We start from the raw sequence: 22,703 nt of genomic DNA on the forward strand, positions 1-22,703 counted from the left end.
TCCTTATGAACTCGGTGATAACTGTGCTAGTCCTTAACTAGAAGGAGGATTATATATGGGAAATGGTATTAAGTCCAGTGTCATCCAACTTATTTGAAAAATATGAAGCAAAATAGAGCTGTAATATATGAAAAAAAAAGATAAAATTACAGTAACTTCCACTTCAGTGGTGTGACTACAAGTCTGTATTTCTTTTATCTTGACAGTAGCCTTCAAGTATTTAAGATGGGAAACACAAACCTAATCATGTCTGTGGTACATTGACTCATGATATGTGAATAGAAAGTAAGTGGGAATGAGGAAAAGGCAAATGCTTTTCAAACTCTCAGTTGTTCGCTTCAGTATGTTTTTCTCCTAATTCAACAGCTTTTGTTCTATTACAGATTGATAAATAACTGACATATTAATCTTAGTCGATGCTAAAGGCATGGGCTTTACAGTCATACATGCTCCCCTTGATTTCAATGACAGCTCATGATCATAATGTGAAGTGTTCACAGATACATGTCATTTGCTGGCAGAATGTTTTAGAGCTCTAGGAAGAGTAGGTCTGGTTTTACTACGGTTTGGCACCTCCCACAACACCCTCCAGTTGGTGAAAACCCCGCAGTTCCATCTAAGTGTCATCCTTAATGTGAAAAAGATATTTGAGTCAGTGCAAAATAAAACAAACAGCTTTGACCAAAATGTCAGTGTTGGTAACAGTTCATCTGCCAGAAGCTTGTTACTTAAACCTATGCCATGCATATCAAACAGACAGAGGCATGACTAGGATAAACAACTGGACCAGAAAACCTTTAGCAGGAAACCAAAGAATACTCCGGCTGCAATCTGGAGTCATAAAAAAGGTCACAACTGGACTTCACAAGATACACTGATAAAGAGTTCTGCAACGTCTCTTTCCTTGGTTACCATGCATTAGTCAAGCCCCACCTGCCTGACCTCAGTTCTCTGCATTAGCCTTTGGTCATATGAACACAAGAGCAACCACAGGGCTATTTCATAGCTGAATTCACACAGGAATTCTTATAAGTACAGTATCTCAATTTAAAGGTAATATTACTGAAGAACCCAGAACACCATGAAAAATGCATATTGGAAAAATCAGGGCATGACTCTTCAGAAATGAAGCCAATGGCTTGATAAAAATAAAACCTCACTGGTGTGTTCCAGTCAGTTAGTTGATTTTTCTCATCTACAGGCTGGACTGTCTTTTTAAATCAATGACTGAATTTTACGTTGAACACTGGATAAAGAGGCTCATGCTGAAAAACCATAGTCCACGCATGATCACGACAAACATAGGCAGGCACAAAAGACAGAGAGATCTGATGAGTAATTGGCTTTTGCTTAGTCAGAACCTTAAGGATCTTCATCAAGAACTTTCAAAACAGCTAACAGATAGCTTGACTTTGAGTGAAACACAACCAAGAATTATTGTCATTATGTACACCCACAAAAAAGAGAGATTTCACAACATCTCCTCAGATGAATGCACACACAGGGAAAAGGCTTTATCAACATTTGCTTCAGGTGGGCAATCATCCGGCTTTATAGAAAAATAGCTCCTGATTTGCCTTCCATTTTCCTAAGTCATATTTTGAGCCCATTCTAACGTGTTAAAACAATTAAACAAACTACAACATGAACCAATATACATAAAGACACCTGCTTCTTTTCTCAAAAGCTGTGAAATGCTAAATAACCTATGACTCCTGCCCACGTATGTGCCTTGCCAAGCCAGGGGATCACACAAGGTTATGCACTATTTTGAAAGCTGGGTGTAAGATTTGTCATGTCAGATTTGTATTCACATGTTACAATGGAATCCATGACTTTCATTTCAACAGCAGCTGGAGCAGTGGGCACAGAAGGAACATGCAGCCCAACCTGGGAAACAAGGATGAATTTGGTTTTAAAAAAATCCTTCTTCCTAAGAGCTGCTAGTGGCTGATGCAGATACTTCTTTTGGGGTCACACCATGTCAGCATCTTACGGCAGAAAGATTGCATTTTTTCTCCCTCTCCCCTCCAGTGGATACTGCAGCCTCAGAGAATTTTGCATATATCCTCAGAGATGCTTATATGTATCAGAAAAGTACAGCTGCAGGCTTTAAAAAAATATTCCACATGCCCTACAAATTCAAATCCTTTTTTATGTAATCTGTTTAATCTTCCATTAATGATAATCTCTGCTATCAATGTGCCCAAACAGGGTCAATTTCTGCTGGATTTGCACTTCTTGCATTTCATCCTATAACTGAGCTGTATTTAATGAGGGGAAACACCCTGCTGTAAAACGTATTAGCAGTCTCCCTAAAACAAATAATAGTTACAAGACTCTGCAACTGCCAGGAACATTTCAAGATTATGGGTTTTCTTCTTACTTTGTATGTCTTGCATGGAGGAGAGTCCTGCCAGATGAACATTATTTATTTATCAGGATATTCTTGCCTTCTGTGCCTTGCAAGGAGACAGCATAAAGAGGTGGAAATTGCTGTAGATTTCTCACACACCCCCCAAAAGACAACCATGACATGGGGAGAAAAGGACGGTTTGGAATAAAGCATTTATACCCCAAGAGATCCTACCTCACAAGGCCGGGCAGCATTTGAAACTCACACAGGTCACAGCAGTCTGAAAACACCACATGTCTGGTTCACACAAGACTTGAAAACAGACACTGGTTGAGAATCAGACTCCCTTTGCTTGTTGGTTTGTTTTTTTTTTAAGTGCCCTATACAGCTCCCTACACCCAAGTGTCCAACTCCACATAAGATTTTCCTTCTGGTAACATCTGATTTCCTAGGGTTGTACCCACAGAGCAAACAGGCTCAGAAACACCTGTAGGGGAAGGTTCTCTCTCAATTACTGTAGCAGACACTGGGGAAGTGAGTTACTGCCTTGTTTGCTCTTCTGATTTAGTGATAGTTTTATTCGTAATTATTCCCAGCCATCCACCACCTGCACATCCACCCACACGTCCAATTTGCTGTTCTCCCGATTTTGTCAATTCACAAGATCAGCTCGCCCTGCATATATTTCCAGCCTCAGGGCTCATCAGCAAATAGATTTAACGGACAAAATAAAGTTCAAATGACGCGCTAACAAAATCCTTGAGCTGAATAGCCATACATTAGCACGCAAAAGGGGAGCCCTGGGCTGTAAAACCAATTCAGGTGATAGCATTCAATTGAATTGACGTTCGTACCAGAAGCAACCAAGAGTTAATGGAGGATACATGGCTCCTCGTTTCCTCTACCGCATCCAAGAAAACGCAGAAGATGAGTATAATACGATATAATTGAGCATTTCACTAAACACCATCACACATAAGCTCTTTTGGCACGGATTGCGTTTGTCCTAGATAACCTTTACGAGATGCTGGAAGTTGATGCACCCAAACCAAATGAATTTCAGATTCAGCCCGAATTCTTAGGTTTGTGACTCGGAGGGTGGGAAAAGCCGGCCACCGAGCATCAATCGACGAACTAGCCCCATCCCCTGCTCAAAAAAAAAAACCAGTCAATTACGGCAAGACGGTGCAGTGCCTACACACAGGAGCCGCAAGAGCGTTTGAATGCGTCTGCATATTCGTGGGGTGCCCTGGGCTCCTTCCCCGTAGACCTGGCAGCGGCTCTTTTCAGGAGCCGAGTGCTGGGACAGAGGGAGCATCCTTTCAGAGCCCTCTCTCAAATCTCTTGCGAGGGACACGACTGTGTGGAAAAGTCAAACTCCCTCATGGGCACAGAGGCACGGGCACAGCACCTCCCTCGGACCGCTCTCCCCACCGCCCCTTCCGGAGCCGCCGGTTCCCGGTGGGTCGTCAATTGTCCCTCTAGCTGAGACAGCTACCAGCATCTCTCAAATACCCTTCGCAGACCAGCCTTTAAGACGAGCGTGGGGTCTGCACCTTTCCTAAAAAACACAGTGAAATCTAGTCCCCTCTCAAATGGCTGCTCCTGCCTCACCATCCATCGCATCACACCAGCGAGGAACTTGCCGGTGGGGAAGGGGGCGCAAGCGGGGGAGGGAGTAAAGAACCGCCAACTTCGGAGCAATCCGGCCTCCCGCAGGGAGGGAGCCGCACGGGAGCCCCGCGTCTCCCGGAGACGCGCTGGCAGCAACCTCCGCCCGAGGCATCGCCCCGACCCCGCCGACGCTGAGCAAACACCGGGTTTTGACAGGGACTCGCAAGCGGGTGGGGCGGGCGCCCCGAGGGCGCGGGGCGGCGGGCTGTACTTACGGATTTTTGGGGTCGTGCTGGCCTCCGGTGTGGTGGTGGTTGACTCCTGAAAGGGAGACAAGGTCCAGGACGGCGCCGAGTCGTGGACATATATCTTGTAGGAGGAGGTAGCGTGTGCCGCAGTGGGCCATGCGGGCAGCGGCGGGGTGCTGGGGGCGGCGGGCGGCGGCCGGGCGCCGCGGCCGACTGTGCCGGGGGAGCCGCTGACGGGTGGCGCCGTGTGGGGCGCGGCGGGATGCCGAGCCGCGGTGGGCCGCGGGCCGCCCCGCGCTGGTCCGCGGGTGCCGGGAGGTCGCGGGGGAGCTCGACTCATGGTGGTGAGGCGGGGGCTGACGCGGCTGGGTGGCCGCGGCGTGGCGGCGGCGGTGGTCTCCGCGCCGCGGGGCGGGGTGGTGGGCTTGGAGAGGAAGAAGGGGTCCTGCCCCACGCCCTTGGCGTCCATCAGCTCGGTGGGGACGTACTCCTTGACGGAGCCCACCACGATCCACTTGAGCAGCATGAGGCTGAGCCCCAGGCCGATGAAGCCGATGAAGAGAGGCACCACGCACAGCCACGTCTGCTGCCGGTTCCAGACGATGCAGTCGCTGCAGCGCAGCTCCCGCGGCGGACCCCCGGCCCCATCCCCGCCCGGGCCCCCCGCCGCCGCCGCCTCTGCCGCTCCGGGCGCCGCGGCGCCGGCAGCCCCCTCGCTCATTCTAGGGGCCGTCCGCAGCGCCGCCGCGGCCCCGGGGCATCAGCGCGCCGCGGCTGCCGGCGGCATGCGGCGGAGGGGGGCGGAGGGGAGGGCGGCGCGGGCGGCGGGAGCGCCCCGCTCAGTCACGCCGCCAGCACGGCATGCTCCGCGCAGCCTCCCGCGGCCGCGGAGTCACCGGTACGGCCGAGCCATTCGCCAGGTGCCCTCCTCTTGCGCTGCTCGCTTCAGCCTCTTCGATCGCAGGGGTTTTCTTTCCTCTCTTTTCTTTTTTCCGTTGCTTGTTTGGTTGTGGGTTGTTTTGTTTTTTTTTTCCAGATGATAAGTGGCAAGAATCAGCCTCCTGGATTTTTTTTTTTTTTTTTTTTTTATCCCAACCGTGCGTCTCCGGCAGCGGGCAGGCACATTCCTTCACATTCACGCTCCTTCTCGTCTGTCTTCTTTCTCTCCCCTTGAGGCTGGGGGATCTTTTCTTTCCGTCTTTCCTTGCTTCCCTCCGCTCCCTCCCCCGCCCGCTCGGCTCCTACCTATGCCCGGCCGCGGCGCAGCAGCATCCCTCTGCTGCTCCGCGGGGAGGCGGCGGCACGGCGTAGCGCACTCGCTACTCCGCGGACCCGCGGCCGGCGCCGGGCCAGGGAGGCCGATCCGCGGGCGGGGTCCGGGGCAGGAGGTACAGCTCCGCACAGCTCCTCCGCGCCAGTACTAAGTCCGGCCCGGCGTCGAAACTCCGGCGAGGGCTCCCGGAAAAAAAAATACAGAAAAAGATAATAAAAATCCACATACACGATAATAATAATAATAAAAAAGACGACGAAACCCTAGAGAGGGGGCGACAATGACCCAGTCGGCAAAAAAATAACGGATCCGGCAAATAAAGAGACACGAAGAAGGCAGCTCCTGCCAAGCTTGCAGCTTCTGTTCAATTGTGTATTCCTATCGCAGCGCAGGGGAGGCAGGCTAGCGCGTAGAAAGTAAGGCACCTCCCACCAAAGCCTAATGGTGGTTTCTTAATGCGCACAAGATAAATAAATGATCCGGCCAAACCCCACGGGAGGATGTATGCTACGGCAAGTGGAGCCTAGGAAAGGAGAGAAGAGAAAAAAAGAAAGGGCGGGGGGCGCCTGGCCCCATCCTGTGGCCGTAGTGCCATGGGCTGCTGCTCAGTGCCAGACGAAGGGGGGAGGGGGGGGGGGGCAGGGAGGGGCGTGCAGGTGCGTGGGGGAGGTTTAGTCCACTTCCGAGAGGATTCCCAGCCAAAGACGAGGGCTCAGGGTGAGAAGAGATTCTCCGGCTCTGGCGTTATCTGATAACTAAGCAGCATTTTGTTTTTGTTTTTGAAAGGGATTCCCTAAAGGAAAAACAACCAGCAAACACCTGCGACAAAAGGATAGGCCTTTTCAGCAGCCGGGGTCGGGGGCAACTGATGGCACAGGCACGTGTTGAGATTCAGGTTTCAGGGCGTTGATAGGAAAGGTTTGCTATTGAAACTACTCCAGCTTTTTCGTCTACTCCAGAGTTGAACTCCAAGTTCAGTGTGGTCAGCCACTGTCCATCTACTTACTGGATACACATTTCAACAGCTAGATTGGTCACTGAAGGGTTAACAGCAGTCTACCGCAGGGTGATCTTATCATCAGTTTTAAAATTTTAGAAAATTATCTATAAACTTATGTATGTACAGATGGTTTTAACTCATTTTTTTCTGAACTGTTGCCTCAGTGGTGTAATTTCTCGCTACTGACACGTGATTTCCTTTCCAATGTATTTAAAAGTATAATAATATTTATAAAGCGTAATTGAGCAGAAAAATCAGAAACAAACTATGAAATACATTTGTTCTGTATATACACAAATATAGAAAATTATTGCAGCTGAAACGTATCTGCTTGAATTTTTCTTCAGAATGAATATAAATAGCATTTATAATATCAGAGTTACATTAAATAGACATCTGGATTTATTGTCATTTCAAGCAATCCAACTGGAGTTTGGCAGCTTCCCTAAGATAGGTCAATGCTAACAGCCATCAGGAAAATCTGTAGAAGTGGCTTATCAGGTCACTGTACTATTCAAACACTTTCTCATAAAAAAAAAAGCACTTTAGCATTGGAAAACACAAGTATCTGGGCTTCTGCTCCTTTGATAAAGAGGCAGAAAGATTAGGAGAGAGCATTTAGAAACAGCTGCATGAGTATTGCCCAGTACACAAATGATGCCCAGTAAAGCAAACAAATGAACAAGACAGAAAGTCCTGAGAATCCAGGGAGGCTTTGTTGCTGATCTTATGGAATCCAGGATTTCTTATGGAAATCTAGACTCGTGTTCATTCAGTTGTGAGTGCCTGTTTTGCACTGTCATCCCCTTCCTTGCAAACTGTGACTACCTTTGTCCTGCCCTGGGCTGTGTATTGCACAAAGGTACTTTAGCTCTTGTCTCTTCCACAACCATACTGTTGTTCACTAAGCTCAAAATGAATCATGCTTTGTATTCATTCTCAAATAATTTGCACTTGCTTCCTGGAAAACACAACAACAATGTTTTACAGCCCTCACAAAATAGCTTTTATTTTCCTCATGACTGTGTCCTGAAGTCTTTCAGTGTTTCATCTGTCTCTACTGTACTTCTCCCGGTAAGATTTTCAAGCTGTCATCTCCTAAATTTTGTAATGGTTCTAATGGAAGACATCAGGATGTGATACCATTAAGATGACTGAAGTGTAGCCATTTCATTGTTTAATATTGAAAGACTTCCTGTATTATGAGTAAAGACTTTCAGGCTTCTTTTCTTACAATTTCCCATTCTTATCATTGAGGGTTGACAGACTGTTCTTGAAATTGATTGTGGAGTGCTTTCAGTATGCCTTACTTAAGTGAATCACTTAAAAACAGGTATTATCCTGATAAGTTAATGAAGATCTTACTGTTGACTATTAGCCTCTTTGAAGAAAGTCCTTTGGTCTAAAAATGTGAAATAGCATAGAACTTGATACAGGAAGCTCAAAGCAGCTTTCCCTTAACCCCACAGTAAATGCAAATGTGTTTTAAATAGCTTATCCTTCAGTTAAAAAAAAAAAAAAAAGTAATAATGCCATGCACCTAGACACATAAGTGCAGGCAATGTATGGAAACCCCTTCCTGCAATAATTTACTCATGAGTTAAAATTCTATGATGTGCAAAAAACTAATTCTCTGAATACTTCCAGATTATTTCTCTGTCCTCAAAAAATTAATATTCAAATCATAATCAGTTTCTCAAATCAGCCCACTCTTGTTAAACTGAATCTGTTCAGTGCATTAATTCTAATTTATGTAGGTATTTGGTAAATTTCACTTGCATTTCTTCCTACTCATTCTGTATCATAGCCCAATTCTTTTATTATTTCTGGAAATCTGTTTATCGTGATCAGAAAGCATGTAGTTTATTTTTCTTGACTTTCTTTAATAATAATCAAAGAAATCTTTAGTATCTCCTTCAGGACATCTGTGACTAGGATGGAATAAATTTGTCTATCTACAGTGGAGTCAGTCGTGGTGTTTTCTGAAGGACTGGTGATGCACACATACTGGATACGCTATAATTACATTACTTTGTAACAGTGGGGTTACATTTTGGCTGTGCAGTAGGTAATGGGTTTGTTACAAGGCTGCTGTTCCTGACCAGCTTCATGCATGCCTCCATGTACACCAACATGGTCATCAAATAGTGAAACCTAATAAATCAGTTAAAGGAGTTAGATTTGTTTTAACTGTTATCATGGAATAAGTTCAATAACTATCCTCAAAATAGCCAAGAAAAGAAATCTGAAATTGGGAAATAAGATCCTTTTGGAACCATGTCCATTTCAGGAACAAAACAATATGCCAGTGAGATATATACATTCCAGTTCCATATACACACACAGTTAGAAGCCTTTCTTTCCTCCAAACTTTACAAAATTCCTGAAGACATTCGTTGTTAATTCATGTAAATATTGTCTGAACAACAAACCTTATGCAGCCACTTACTTTATGGTGCTATCAGCCACTGACAGTATAAACAGTCTCTCAAAACTGTGAGTTCCGCCAGCATCCACCTCATTTGTTGGGCAGTTGGATGTGACAAACAAAACAGAAGTTCACAAACAAAGGATGCTGGAATTGGGGCTGTTATATCAATTGGTGTTACAGTACTGGGGTATTTTCCCAAACTAGGGCACCTGAATATTCTTTACTTCATTCTTCGTCCTAGCTTTCATCTGCAGCTCAGCTACAACATACAGGTCCCTTAAAGTTGGTTCAGTCAGGGAAAACCTTGCTTTTTGTCTGAGGACTGCATGTAACTATGTAACTCTATTCCTACTTCCATGTGAAACAGTGTTCCACTTATCCCTTTGACCAGTGCTCAGAACCAAAGTAGTCTTTCCCACTCTGATTGCTAAAATAGTCATTAGGCAAGACAGACTAAGCTTTACTCAGCTAATGTTGTCGAGACTTGGGCTATGAACTTGTGCGTAATGTAGAGCTCAAAGTATTCCTCCTTTGATTTTGACACAATATCTGATGAATATTCCAGGTACGAAGGCGGAATAGTGCAAGTCGCAACAAGGGAGAAATCCACCACGGAGTTCAAACACATAGCAGCAAGCTACCAGTTAGCATTATGTCATTCTTGGACAGGTGTGAGATGAATGACAGTTAATTTCAGGATAAGAAGAAGAATCAGCTCTCTCTCCTTGCAATATAAACTCTGTAACAATCACTACTAAATTAATTGGATAAAATACACATGTTATTGCAAACAGTGAAGTATGCTGACTCCTCCTCAACAGTCAGCATGTCCTCAGTTTTTCCAGTCATGTGCAACCTATTTGCAAATTCCAGTGCTGCCACTAAATAGTTAGAACTACCCTAGAATGTACACCAATGAATATATACAATTCAAATATTTATCTTTGCATGATTTGCAATGATTAACCGAAATATGTCATCACATTAGCAAAAAATCCTGCACCCCAAATCCTACAAAACATGTTTTGATCAGGAAATATCAGCAAACTGAAAACTTTTCTTAGAGGAAGTTTTATTAACTAAGTAACTGAAATCCTAAAGGCCTGACTCACCTTTTATCAAGCCAAATTCTTAATATTCTCTTCTTTTAGCTGACCATAAATTCTAAGGATTTCATTAGGAGAAATTTTGTTTGGCAAGAGTAAAATCAAAGTAATTTGTTAATTCTAATTTTAGTGGTATTGTATCAGTCCCTTAAGAAGACAATAATGATTTCAGACTGAGAAATATAGTGATTAGTCTTAATAGAGATATTCCAGCCGCTGTAGAGATATTCCAGCTGCTCGTAGAGATATTCCAGCCGCTCCAGCCAATGAGACAGCTTCATTTGGAGCTCGGCTCAGATGCCTCTATACAAATGCCCATAGCAGAGGAACAAACAAGAGGAATTAGAGATGTGTGCACATCTATGTGGGTATGATATAACAGGCATCAAAGAAACGTGGTGGGATGGCTCCTATGACTGGAGTGTTGGAATGGAAGGTTACGGGCTCTTTAGAAAAGACAGGCCTGGCAGGCGTGGAGGGGGAGTTGCCCTTTATGTTAGGGATAGGCTGAAGAGTATGGAACTGTGTCTGGGGGACAGGTGAGCACTTAACAGAGAGTTTGTGGGTCAGGGTTAAAGGGAAAACAGCGATGGAAGACATTACTGTGGGGATCTGTTACAGACCACCTATCAAGGAGAACCTGCAGATAAAGCACTCTATAGGCAGATAGGAAAAGCCTCACGCTCACAGGCCCTCGTTCTCATGGGTGACTTCAACCACCCTGACATCTGTTGGAATGACAGTACAGCCCAGCACAAGCGATCCAGGAGGTTCCTTGATTGTGTGGAAGACAACATCCTTTCGCAAGTAATAGAGAAACCTACAAGGAGAGGTGCCAGGCTTGACCTTGTGCTCACCAACAGGGAAGGGCTCGCTGGAAATGTGGCACTCCATGGCAGCCTTGGATGCAGCAACCACGAGATGTGGTTGAATTTGTGATCCTTAGAGCAGTGAGAAGAGCGTGCAGCAAGCTCACTGACGTGGACTTCAAAAGAGCAGACTTGGGCCTCTTCAGAAACCTGCTTAGTAAGGTTCTATGGGATATAGCCCTAGAGGGCAGGGGGCTCAAGACTCTTGGTTGGTCTTCAAGGATCACCTGCTACAAGCTCGGGAGTGTTGCATCCCCACCAGTAGGAAGTGCAGCAGAAGGGCCAGGAGACCTCCTTGGATGGATAAGGAGCTCCTGGGGAAAATCCAAATGAAGAAAGAGTTTTATAGAAAGAGAAAGCAAGGACAGGCGGCCTGGGAAGAGTACAGGGATGTTGTCCGGGAAGCTAGGGACCAGGTTAGGGAAGCTAAGGTCCAGTTACAATTAAACTTGGCTAGGGATATTAAGGATTCTACAGGTACATAGCAAATAAAAAACAGATTAGGGAGAATGTAGGCCCCCTCAGGAAGCTCTCGGGTTAACTAGCTACACAGGATTTGGAGAAGGCTGAGGTTCTGAATGACTTCTTTGCCTCGGTCTTCATTGGCAAAGGCTCTGACCGCACCACCCAAGTCTTGGAAGGCAGATGCAGGGACTGTGAGAAGGAAGACCTTGGGCCCACTGTAGAAGAGGAGTTGGTTTGAGACCATCTTATAAATCTGAACATGCACAAGTCCATGGGTCCTGATGAAATCCATCCACGGGTCCTGAAGGAGCTGGCGAATGAAGTTGCTAAGCTGCTGGCCATCATATTTGAAATATCATGGCAGTCAGGTGAAGTTCCCGATGACTGGAAAAAGGGAAATATAACCCCCATTTTCAAGAAGGGGAAAACGGATGACCCGGGGAATTATAGACCAGTCAGTCTCACCTCTGTGCCTGGCAAAATCTTGGAGCAGATTCTCCTAGAAGACATGTTAAGGCACATGAAAATCAACAAGGTGCTTGGTGACAGCCAGCATGGCTTCACTAAGGGGAAATCCTGCCTGACCAATTTGGTGGCCTTTTATGATGGGGCTACAGAACTGATGGACAGCGGTAGAGCAGTTGATGTCATCTACCTGGATTCGTGTAAAGCATTTGACACTGTCCTACACAACATCCTTGTCTCTAAATTGGAGAGACATCAATTTGATTGGTGGACCACTTGGTGGATAAAGAACTGGCTGGATGGCCACATGCAGAGAGTTGTGGTCAGTGGCTCCATGTCTGGCTGGAGACCAGTAACAAGTGGTTTCCCACAGGGATCAGTGTTGGGACCAAGCTTGTTTAACATCTTCGTCCTGACATAGTGGGATTAAGTGCGCCCTCAGCAAGTTTGCCAATGACACCAAGCTGTGTGGTTCGGCTGATACGCTGGAGGAAAGGAATGCCATCCAGAGGGACCTTGACATGCTTGTGAGGTGGGCTGATGCCAACCTTATGAAGTTTAACCATGCCAAGTGCAAGGTCCTACACCTGGGTCGGAGCAATCCCAGGCGCAGCCACAGGTTGGGCAGAGAAGAGATTCAGAGCAGCCCTGTGGAGAAGGACTTGGGGGTGCTGGTTGATGAGAAAATGAATATGTGCCAGCAGTGTGTGCTTGCAGCCCAGAAAGCCAACGTATCCTGGGCTGCATCCAAAGGAGTGTGACCAGCAGGTCGAAGGAGGTGATCCTGCCCCTTTACTCTGCTCTCGTGAGACCTCACCTGGATTATTGTGTGCAGTTCTGTTGTCCTCAACATAAAAAGGACCTGGAACTGTTGGAACAAGTCCAGAGGAGGGCCACGAGGATGATCAGGGGACTGGAGCACCTCCTATATGAAGATAGGCTGAGAAAGTTGGGTCTGTTCAGCCTGGAGAAGAGAAGGCTGCGTGGAGACCTCATAACTGCCTTCCAGTATCTGAAGGGAGCCATAAGGATGCTGGGAATAGACTATCCATTACGGACCGTAGTCATAGGACAAGGGGTAATGGGTTAAAACTTAAACAGAGGAAGTTTACATTGGATATAAGGAAGAAATTCTTTACTGTAAGGCTGGTGAGGCACTGGAATAGGTTTGCCCAGGTAGGCTGTGAATGCTCCATCCCTGGCAGTGTTCAAGTCCAGGTTGTACAGAGCCTTGGGTGACATGGTTTACTCTGAGGTGTCCCTGCCCATAGGAGGGGGGTTGGAACTTGATGATCTTAAGGTCCTTTCCAACCCTAACTATTCCATGATTCTATAATAGTGCCCTTGCGACACACTGAAGTCACTGCAGCATAACAGAAATGCATGTATTACCCTTGAAGCCCTTGTAACCCCCTGAGATTTTTATCAGGAACTAAATTTAGGATGCCAGAGGAAGTAATATTTGAAAGCAAATATGAAAAATGCCATCAAAAGTGCTTGCTCTGAAGCACGATGGAGCAGCAGAAATCTTTTGATATGTTGTTCTCTATCTTGCACTAAGCCCTAAACCAAAATTCAAATCTTTCCAAGATTTAGGACAAAATTATTACAAGAGCAAGTGGGAAAGTCTGTGAAGAAATCAGTCGTCAGCAGACTAGGAAGTTAAAATTATTTACTATTATAACTCCCTTCCTTTTTATATTTTTTCCTGAAAATCTGCATTTTCCATCCGAATTTGTACACTTGATCACAATTAATCAGGCAGAAAGGGAATGTATGCTATATTTCAGATTTTGGCAGCTTTTGTTTTTCTGTTCAAAATTGTTTACTGTCCCATATAACTTCTGCCCAGTGCAGAGAACACAGCTGGTAGGTGTTGTTTGGTGCATTATGTGCCTGTGGATATTGTCACATGACATGAGGTTAGAGACATTATGAAAATGCTTGCATTTGTAACAATCTGTCACACAGAATAATGAACAAAGATCTAGATACCTTTAATTCCATTGTCCAGTGCAGAAGCTTTAATCTTTGCAGAGAGGTGGCAAAGAAATTGGTTCTTCAGTGATTTTCACACAAGGACAAAGAGGGTAAATTATACACTCTCAAAGTGTACCTGAGAGAGAGTCCTGCTGTTCCCAGGAGTCCCACGGGAGCCTTCCCAGGGAGCCTTCCCTGGGAGCTGTCCCCAGGAGTCCCAGCAGCCTTCAGGGGATGGGTGATTCAGTATTAGCTCTGCTACAGAGCTGCAGCCCTGTAAATTCCTCCAGTAACAGGTCTGAAGCAACTAACATATTCTTTCTGAGTTTCCCCTGGAAATTAACACAAAGTAACAAGAGATTGTAAAATTTCAAAAGAGCATGAGGCATCCAGATCCTAAATTAGTTTCACCTATTTCAGTTTCAGAGAGGAATGATTTTTAAAATGGTAAATCTGCAAGGGTAACAATACAGGGCAAATAGTGCACCCCCAGATGACTTCAAACTAAGCCTTAAATCATTGTTTTCTCTAAAACGACAATTATTTACTCCTATTGACTTTTCAGTCTTGATGGTAAATAAAATTTTCTTCTGTCTCAGTCTTTAGATAAATAGTATATTCATCATAGCTGTTACATTAGAGAGATTCTGTATTTAAATAAATGACTTCAATTATTTTGTAAAGTGATTGCACTACTCAGAGACAAAGCAGGGCTACAGACGCACCAGAAATCTATGTCAGGCAAAGGAATAAAATAGTGGTGGAAAAAAAAGAACTTAAGATAAATTTAACCCTCTCGTGAAGCCCAAAACGGACAGGAGCAGAGATAGAGTGAAACTTTTTCATCAGTCCCAGCAATTAGATTACATCCAAAAGGACTGGCTTCTCTGCCAAGAATGACCAAATAAAAAACTGGTCAAGCCAAATATTGCTGCCAATTTTAACACATGGAAAAACAGTGGCAAAAGAAACTGCTACAAGCAATTAATTTTGTGTAGATCGTAGAGAAATTAACTTGAAAGTATGATTTTCTTCATAGTATTAACATTTGTTTAGATATTTATTTTACAGAATGATTTATTGTAGTATAGACCAGGTGCCAAGACTGAGTAAGCCATTCCAGCTATGGATTTGCTTTTAAGTCTTGGATAAATTCTTTTATCACTATTTCCTTATATTCTGAACAATGTTTTCCAAATTACTTTGTGGTTGTGAGTCCCTTCATTTCATTTTGGTAAAGCCCTGTAATGGTATTTTTCATAGCTCTGTTATCAGTGGTTTGTTTGGGTTTGTGTGAGTTCAACCCAAAGGAGTGCTCCTTGTATTTGAAATGCCAAAATCAGCCATTGACTTTCAAACCTGTATGTGACAAATATGGAAATTTGAAATTTGGAAAAATGGGGTTTATCTTGAATTTTTCAAAGACAGCAATGCGGAACAATGGTGACCCAGACTTTCCTTTCTGTAACAGGCTGTCTCTCCCATAGCCAGTGGAAGCTGGTCCCAAATGTTCCAAGACAGAATCTGTAGCACGGAGGCCATATTTCCATACCATAATGTATCAGTTAAGCAGCATTTATTCTTGATATGACCTAACTGATATCAAATGTAAGGCAATTGCTCAGGAGAATTATATCACAAGTAATGAGTTCTATTAATATGGTATTGGATGTCAGGCACCTTCTGCTTAGGAGGTTCATTGGCTTAGCAGGTATCTCTTTAAAAGCTGCCTTGAATGTCTAGAAGAGCAACAAGTAGAACAAGCCAAGTGGAGCAGTCTCCTTAGCGTTCCACACGATACAAAAGGAATGCATAGAAATAGTTTCGTGGAATCTGTCCTGAGAGTTATACTTGAATGACCCTTTGAAGTAGGAAAAGCCCACAGTATCTCATCATTCTCATAGCTTAATCAGGAAGAAAAGCTGGATCTTTCATCTTTAAAGCTTTGAGACATCCATGAAATCATTCACATTTTTCAAGGACTTCACCTCTTGGTGAATTTCAACTATGCAGAAAAAACACTTTTTTTTTTTTTTCTTTTTCTTTTCCTTTTCCTTCAACACAGGAGTCAGAATAAACTGTTTTTTTAGTACCCCTATGGAACTGCAAGGAACATTTCTATACTTAGCCTAAAAGAGCATAAAGAATGAAAAATAAAGCAGATGAGAATTCTGGATATATCACTGTTGTGCATTTATACATGTATATATTTATGTGTTACTTAAGTATACAAACATAAGTCTATGGGACCTAATAAGATGTATTCCAGGGTCCTGAGGGAACTGACTGATGTAGTTGCCAAGCCACTCTTCACAACATTTGAGAAGTCGTAGTAGTCGGGCAAAGTCCAGTTTTTCATCACCCTCATAGTGAAAAATTTCTCCCCTATACCTATTCTAAATCTACTCTCTTTAGTTTAAAATTATGCCTTGTCCTATCACAACAGGCCCTGCTAAAAAGTTTGTTTCCATCTTTCTCATAAGCCCCCTTTAAGTACTGAAAGGCTGCAGTAATGACCCTGTTGTCCTGAGTTCAGCAGTAGCAGTCATTTTTCTCCTTCATAGTAGCTGGTGCAGTGCTGTGTTTTGACTTTCGGGCTGGGAACAGAGCTGATAACACTGATGTTTTGGTCTGGCCAAGGACTTTGTGAGCCTCGTGCTTTGACAGGGAGGAGAGGAAGCCGGGAGGAAGCAGAGACAGGACACCTGACCCAAACTGACCAAACAGGTATTCCATACCACAGCATGTCAAGCTCAGGATGTAATGAAGAGTTACCCAGGAAGGGCTAGGACTGCATGGTTGAAGGATGTATCGGTCCGTTCGTGGTTGGGCTGAGGGGAAGGGGACAAGTTATCAGTCGGCTGGTGTTGAGGTGTTGTATTCCCTTCCCTTGTTGTTGCCTTTATCATTATTATTGGTGGTAGCAGTAGTGATTTGTGTTATACCTTAGTTACTAAACTGTTCTTATCTCAACCCGTGGGAGTTGTATTCTTTTCGATTCTCCTCTCTGTCCCTCCGGGAGTAGGGGGAGGGCAAGAAGGTCGGGGGGGGGAGGGAGGGGGGGGGGAGTGACAAAGCTGTCTGGCTGGGTTTAAACCACAAAACCTGTCTTCACAGGAGAGGTGTTCCAGACCTCTGATAATCTTTGTGGCCCTCCTCTGGATTTACTCCAATAGGTCCACATCCTTCTTATGTTGGGGCCCCACACCTGAGTGCATTACCCCAGGTGAAGGTGCTGAACAGATTGCCCAGAGAGGTGTTAGATGCCTCATGCCAGGAAGCATTCAAGATCAGGTTGGGCAGGGCTCTGAACAACCTCATCTAGTTGAAGATTTTCCTGCTCTTTGCAGGGGGGTTAGAATAGGTGAGCTTTGCAGGTTCTTTCTAACCCAAACCAATATATGATTTTATGATTTCAATTTAACTGCAAATGGAGAGACACTAGGGAGGGACAATAAGAAATAAAACAATGCCTAAAACAAGATAGATGCTGAATAAATATTTCAAAGAGAACAAGAGATGTAATATTAATTGATAAGTACCTACCTGATATTTTTATATACAGGATCAATTGTATTAAAATCTGTGATAAGAAAGGGGGGGAAAGGAAGAGTGCTCTGAAAATGTTGGGAGTTTGAAAGCAATAGATTTACCAGCGTTTAGCCCAAATTTCAACCTCAGAATTTTAAAAATAGTAGACATAAAGAAAGCCCCAAACCTAGGATTCAACCTTAAACTAAGTACCAACACACAAGTCTATGTTTCCACTTACAAACACTGTAGGTGTTAACATTAATTTGTCCAATGGGAAAATAGAGATGAATTAGTTAAACTAAAATTCCAGTTAGTAATTCTGAATCATAATACTGTTTTTTTGTGTGTTTACTGTGAATAAATAGTTGCAAAGCCCTCATCATGGTAGTTATTCTCTACAGTTCAATAATCAGTGATATAATATTTAACAAACGATGTTATACCAATAGCAATATGCCTTGCATAATCTGATATTTTAATAATAGTAAGAATGATAAACAAAGAGATATAAGGTTTATTGAGAGTTTGCTTCTGTATTTTGTTTTGTGGGGTTTTTTTACTAGGCCAGCTGAGCTAGTTGGCTAAAGAAAACAAGCCTTCAGTCACACAAGGCTCTCTTTATTTTAAACTCTTAAACAAAGCCTTTTTGAATAAATATGTACGCATGTATATAAATGTATGTGTGTGTAGATATATATTTAAGGGGAAAGATATTAAAGTTGTGGAGAAAACAAGAATGCGTTCCTTGGCTGTGGAGCAAACCTCTATTATGCATTTATCTCATTTGGTACCAAAGCAGCCACCAATCAGCTGCTAAACAAAGTCACAGAGCTCAGTTTTGCATACAAATACAAATGTACAAACATTCCTGGTTTTAGAAGCAACACAATACAGAACCACTTTATTGAATTGTATATTAGAATCAAATTAGACATGAACCACCAGACTATTCAGAAATTGAAGCAAGTCTCTCAGCATCAGCTGGGGTGCATGGAAGAATCCCTAAAGAAGGCAGATATAAATGGGGTTTTCAAGAACAAAGCAGCATCAGAATTTCTGTATCTCTTTTCTGCGCAAAATGAACATTTTTATTTAAAACAACTGTCAGCAAAGGCTAAATGACTAGACTTTATACACTGTTCAGCTATTCATTTGTTCTACAGCCATCCACATTTCCTTTCATCTCTTTTGGGAAAATGAACCTATTTTACTGGAAAACCTCTCCAGTCAATCTGTCTATAATCAGGGAATCAGCCTCAGCAGAATGGTAAATCTGTACTCAGTACTCAGAGGCCAGAAATGAAGTTTTCGAAATTTGTTGCTCTAGTATCCTGATCACCCAAACCTGTGATCAAGGAATCATGAGTGTCCTCAAGGTCTCTATATAGGTTTCTACTGCTATTTCTTCTCTTCCTGTATTTCCACACTAGAATGTAGCACAAAATAGCGACATCCACAGTGCAGCAAAACATTGTGCAAAACTGAGTGCTTTAAATGTTCATTTTCAATGTTTATTTGGACATCTTACATAAAGCACCAATGTCAAAAGTGCTGCGCATCACCTGCTTCCATTAAAATCATCAGTCAATTGCATGAATTCTATATAAACCCAATTCTCAAACTTAGGTGCCTGAAAGTTTAACTGAATTTCTATAACTTTAAAGGTCAAGATGTATTGTTATCTACCCTACATACTGCATTCTTGCATATACTTTGAGCCAAGACCAGACCTGCTATCAGGAGAGACAGAGGCATGCTTGAGGTGATAAACCCTGATTTAGTTTTTGGCATGATGAGGAGGCAAGCACAATGCATGGTATAAATTTATCCTATATAACTGTGTTCATGCCATGAATAAAGAAGAACCTGTACTGCAATGCTGCTGCCCTCCTTCTGAAAGCAGGGAAAGATCAGCTTACGGATTTCATTACTTCTGTGTTCTGAAGGATATGTCCTAGCTTCAGCTGATCTAAATGGAGTCCTCAAATTCAACCCATTTCTCAGCCTTGTTGTGCTACAGGCCAAGCTATACTGGCACCTACAAGAAACTCTCCTCTAGCAGCTTGTAACAAAGAGCTTTTTAAATTAAAACTGTCCCTAAAACTAAATATGCTGTATATAAATTCAAAAGTATACATAGGCATGTATAAAAAGATCAGGAAGTCTATAACCTTTAGTCTCAGAAAGCCTGTTGCACTCATAAACATTGGAATATCCTAGTTGTTTTAAATCTGTCCTTCAGAGTCACTATCTTCATTTACTGTTTTTGTAAAAACCTTAAATACTGAGCTGCCTTTCTATTCTAAAATGACTAAGCTTTTAATGATTAAGCATTCCTTTGACAAAGAGTGATATAATTTTAATTACTTCCCCAGTAATGGTCTTACCATTAATTCTTAGGAGGTAATGTACAGAAGTGTGTAGTGCCTCTGGTCCTTGCCTCATCTCCTAGTTATTCAACCTAAAAGCTCCTTTTGATTGAGATAGAAAAAAATCAAACAGGCAAATATGTACATATAGCTAATAACATACACACAATCTGACTTCCTCCACAGCATATTGCTTACACACAGAAGTGAGATAAAAATTACTGCTAAGAAGAAAAGCACTTTTCATCTTAAGACCCTGTTTCCTATCACACAAAATTTTCTAAAAGTATGTTCCTTTTGAGATATATATTTGCAATTTCAACACTAGCAATGCCAGCCAAAGTGGGAACTTTGAAGGAAATGTTAAGCTCAATCAGTTCAATCATTAAAGTTATGCAAATGGAAAACCACATTCCTTCTTTTTAAACATTGCTACTTTTAGTTACAATCATAAGATTCAAGAACTGAGGATGGCATATAAATGTCAAAAAACTTCACAGCATCATAGGGTGAAATCCAGTCCCAGCTGTGGTCAACAGCAGAGCTTCTCTATATTTCAACAGCAACATGATTTTACTTAAAAACTTCACAGGGCAAGTAGAGAACTGACTCAAGTTTAAAGTGAAACTGTTGAGATTACTTGTCTGCAGGACACTGTGTGCTACTAGCTCAGTTCTGAGGCAAAACAAAAGACCAATAGTAAGACAGACTTGTACTGCACATTGTAGGATGTCATTACATTTTGACACTCGCTGCCATATGGAAAGGGAGCAACACAAATGTCACATCACTTGTCATCAGACTATGGTGGTGCAGCAGTGGCCTCCAGGAGGCAAAGTTTTTCTCTGAAGCTAGTGCTGCTTGCTCTTCAGCAGTTACCATTATCTACCCATTTCAAACTTAGGAAGAATAAGCTGTATAAACAGTGATGAAGCCTACCTCCTCTTACCTTGTTCAGGATATGCACTGGAAGATACCCCCTATAAAGCCAGCAGAATTGTTCCCTGTCTAACAAGAGTATATATGTGAGTGGTGGCATGCGAATTTCCTTCCCCATAACATTCCATACCTTTATTTACTGAATAAAAAGTGTATTAAAATAGAAATTATTTTCTTCATTAAAAGTAAGATAAGGAGAATCACCATTTGATGAAATGTAGTCCTCTTGTCCTGACATCTTTCTTCTTACAGTAAGATTTTTGGTTTGGCAGCCACCTTTCAAAATGAGCTCTGCAGCAGAGGCTTGCCTTTGCCATGGGGTCTTTATTTTTTAAAATGAGTACAAACAAATGAAACCCCAAAACAAACAATCAAACAAACAAAACCCCCATTTGAATTAATTCTAGATAGAAAAATTCTGAATATTTTTTCTGAAAATGTTTCTGATTTTTTTTTTAAACAAACATTTTCTGAATGTTAATTTTTTAGTAACGTTTTTACTTCTGAATAACATTTTTCAAAAATGTCACCTATGGCAGCGCAGTAATTTAGGAGTCAGATGATTTATACAGAGTCTACTGAATTAGAGATCTTTCTTATCAATGTAGAATATTCTATATTATTATGAAACTTATGTGAAGTTTTCAATTTAGTCAAGCAAATCAGATAAAAGTCAGGTTTAGTGTAAGAGCCAAGTGCTGACATTCCTACATAATCTGAATTCACTGTTAGCTCACAAGTGGCCATGCTCACTAATCTTAAAAAATAGCAAAATACTTAGATTGCTCATTTTTAAATGTACTGTAAAGCCCCCATCTTTCTGAGAACCTTGAGAAACATTAAGAAGGTGCACCTATGTCCAAGGTAGCCGGAAATCAAAACCTACCGGAAAGATAATTAAAATTTTAAAAGGTGATTCAAACTGAGAACAGGAGGAAGTACAAGCCTTTCTTCAGAAGCTATGAAGGTCGGCTTTAATGCTCAAATAATGTATAATATACTGGGGTATAAAGAGTTTGCATTTTTATTCTCATTTGTTTTTCTTTCAAGTTCAGAATCACCAGCAAAGGAAATTACTGTAATTGCAATGCTCTGCATACAAATAGTGATTACAGTTTACTGGATTGCTACAACACTACACTACACAACTTACTAGATCAAACTGAGTGATGCCTACACCATATCAAGTTTTTCAAATCTAGATTAATCAAGTTAAGCTCTGTCAGGAAACCTGAATATTTATGTCCAAAAAATCATGGGTGTCAAAGCTGCCACTCATCAGTTACATCATTCCTGATTCAGAACTATGAAATAATCATAGGAAAAAGTAGTCACAATGTAGGACAGCATCAAAAACCAACAACAGCAGTACCAATTTTAATTAGTTCCCAAAGAATGAATACGTAAAGACCAAAAACCTTTCTCCAATACATTAATATAGCTTATTTTTTACTTGGTTAGTTTCATGGAATTCATCAAATGGATGCAGAGTGATTGAAAAGGTGCACATGAAAGCACTGAAATAATGAATTGCATACAAAGATTTCTACATTTCCAGAAATTTTCTTTTTTATTTTTTTTCCTAACATATTCTCTTCTAAAGCTTAATATTTGGAGGACAGCACAACTCTCTAAGGCTGTATGTTCAGAATGAAGTATTTCAACGTAATATTTATGGCTAAATTAAAATTTTCTGTAGGAAAAAAAAGGCCACTTAATGTACTAGAAATGATAATTTTAAAACTTTTAAGTAGATTCTACTTATAATGGGTATATTTTAGATAGTATTTTACAGATATGTGTTATTATAGCAGAAATTAACTGAGTTCTGACCCATTATTCATGTGCCATTTTTCTAAAGCTAAATTACTGTCTATGGTTTTTCCCTAGGAGCAAAACACAAATATAGCTAGTGGCAGAGATTTTAAGTTATGCATTTTCATTCTGTTTCCTCTAAATTTTAAATTTCTGTCTTTTAATAAAAAAATTATATTCCGTTGTTATTTGCCAGTGATGACAGGATAATGGATTAGGTCAGGGACAGTCTGTATGAG

At 42.3% G+C, this 22,703-nt stretch overlaps 1 protein-coding gene across 2 annotated transcripts in view; it reads right to left on the reverse strand.

The window, feature by feature from the left end:
- Positions 1 to 5,932, reverse strand: part of NRG3 (neuregulin 3) — a 423,949-nt gene extending 418,017 nt beyond the window's left edge. Inside the window, exon 1 of one of the 2 annotated variants that reach the window (XM_061373773.1) lies at positions 4,246 to 5,932. In XM_061373773.1, coding sequence (XP_061229757.1) covers positions 4,246 to 4,939 — 694 coding nt within the window. In that variant the 5' untranslated portion in view covers positions 4,940 to 5,932. The remainder of the gene's footprint in view (positions 1 to 4,245) is intronic. The other variant, XM_061373772.1, reaches the window with a different exon arrangement.
- Between the last annotated feature and the right edge of the window lie 16,771 nt (positions 5,933 to 22,703).

This window comes from Neopsephotus bourkii, unplaced genomic scaffold, assembly GCF_033783945.1.
Source record: "Neopsephotus bourkii isolate Nb327-2 ecotype Australia unplaced genomic scaffold, CSIRO-AGI_Nbou_v1 NB_1634, whole genome shotgun sequence".
Classification (NCBI taxonomy): Eukaryota; Metazoa; Chordata; class Aves; order Psittaciformes; family Psittacidae; genus Neopsephotus; species Neopsephotus bourkii.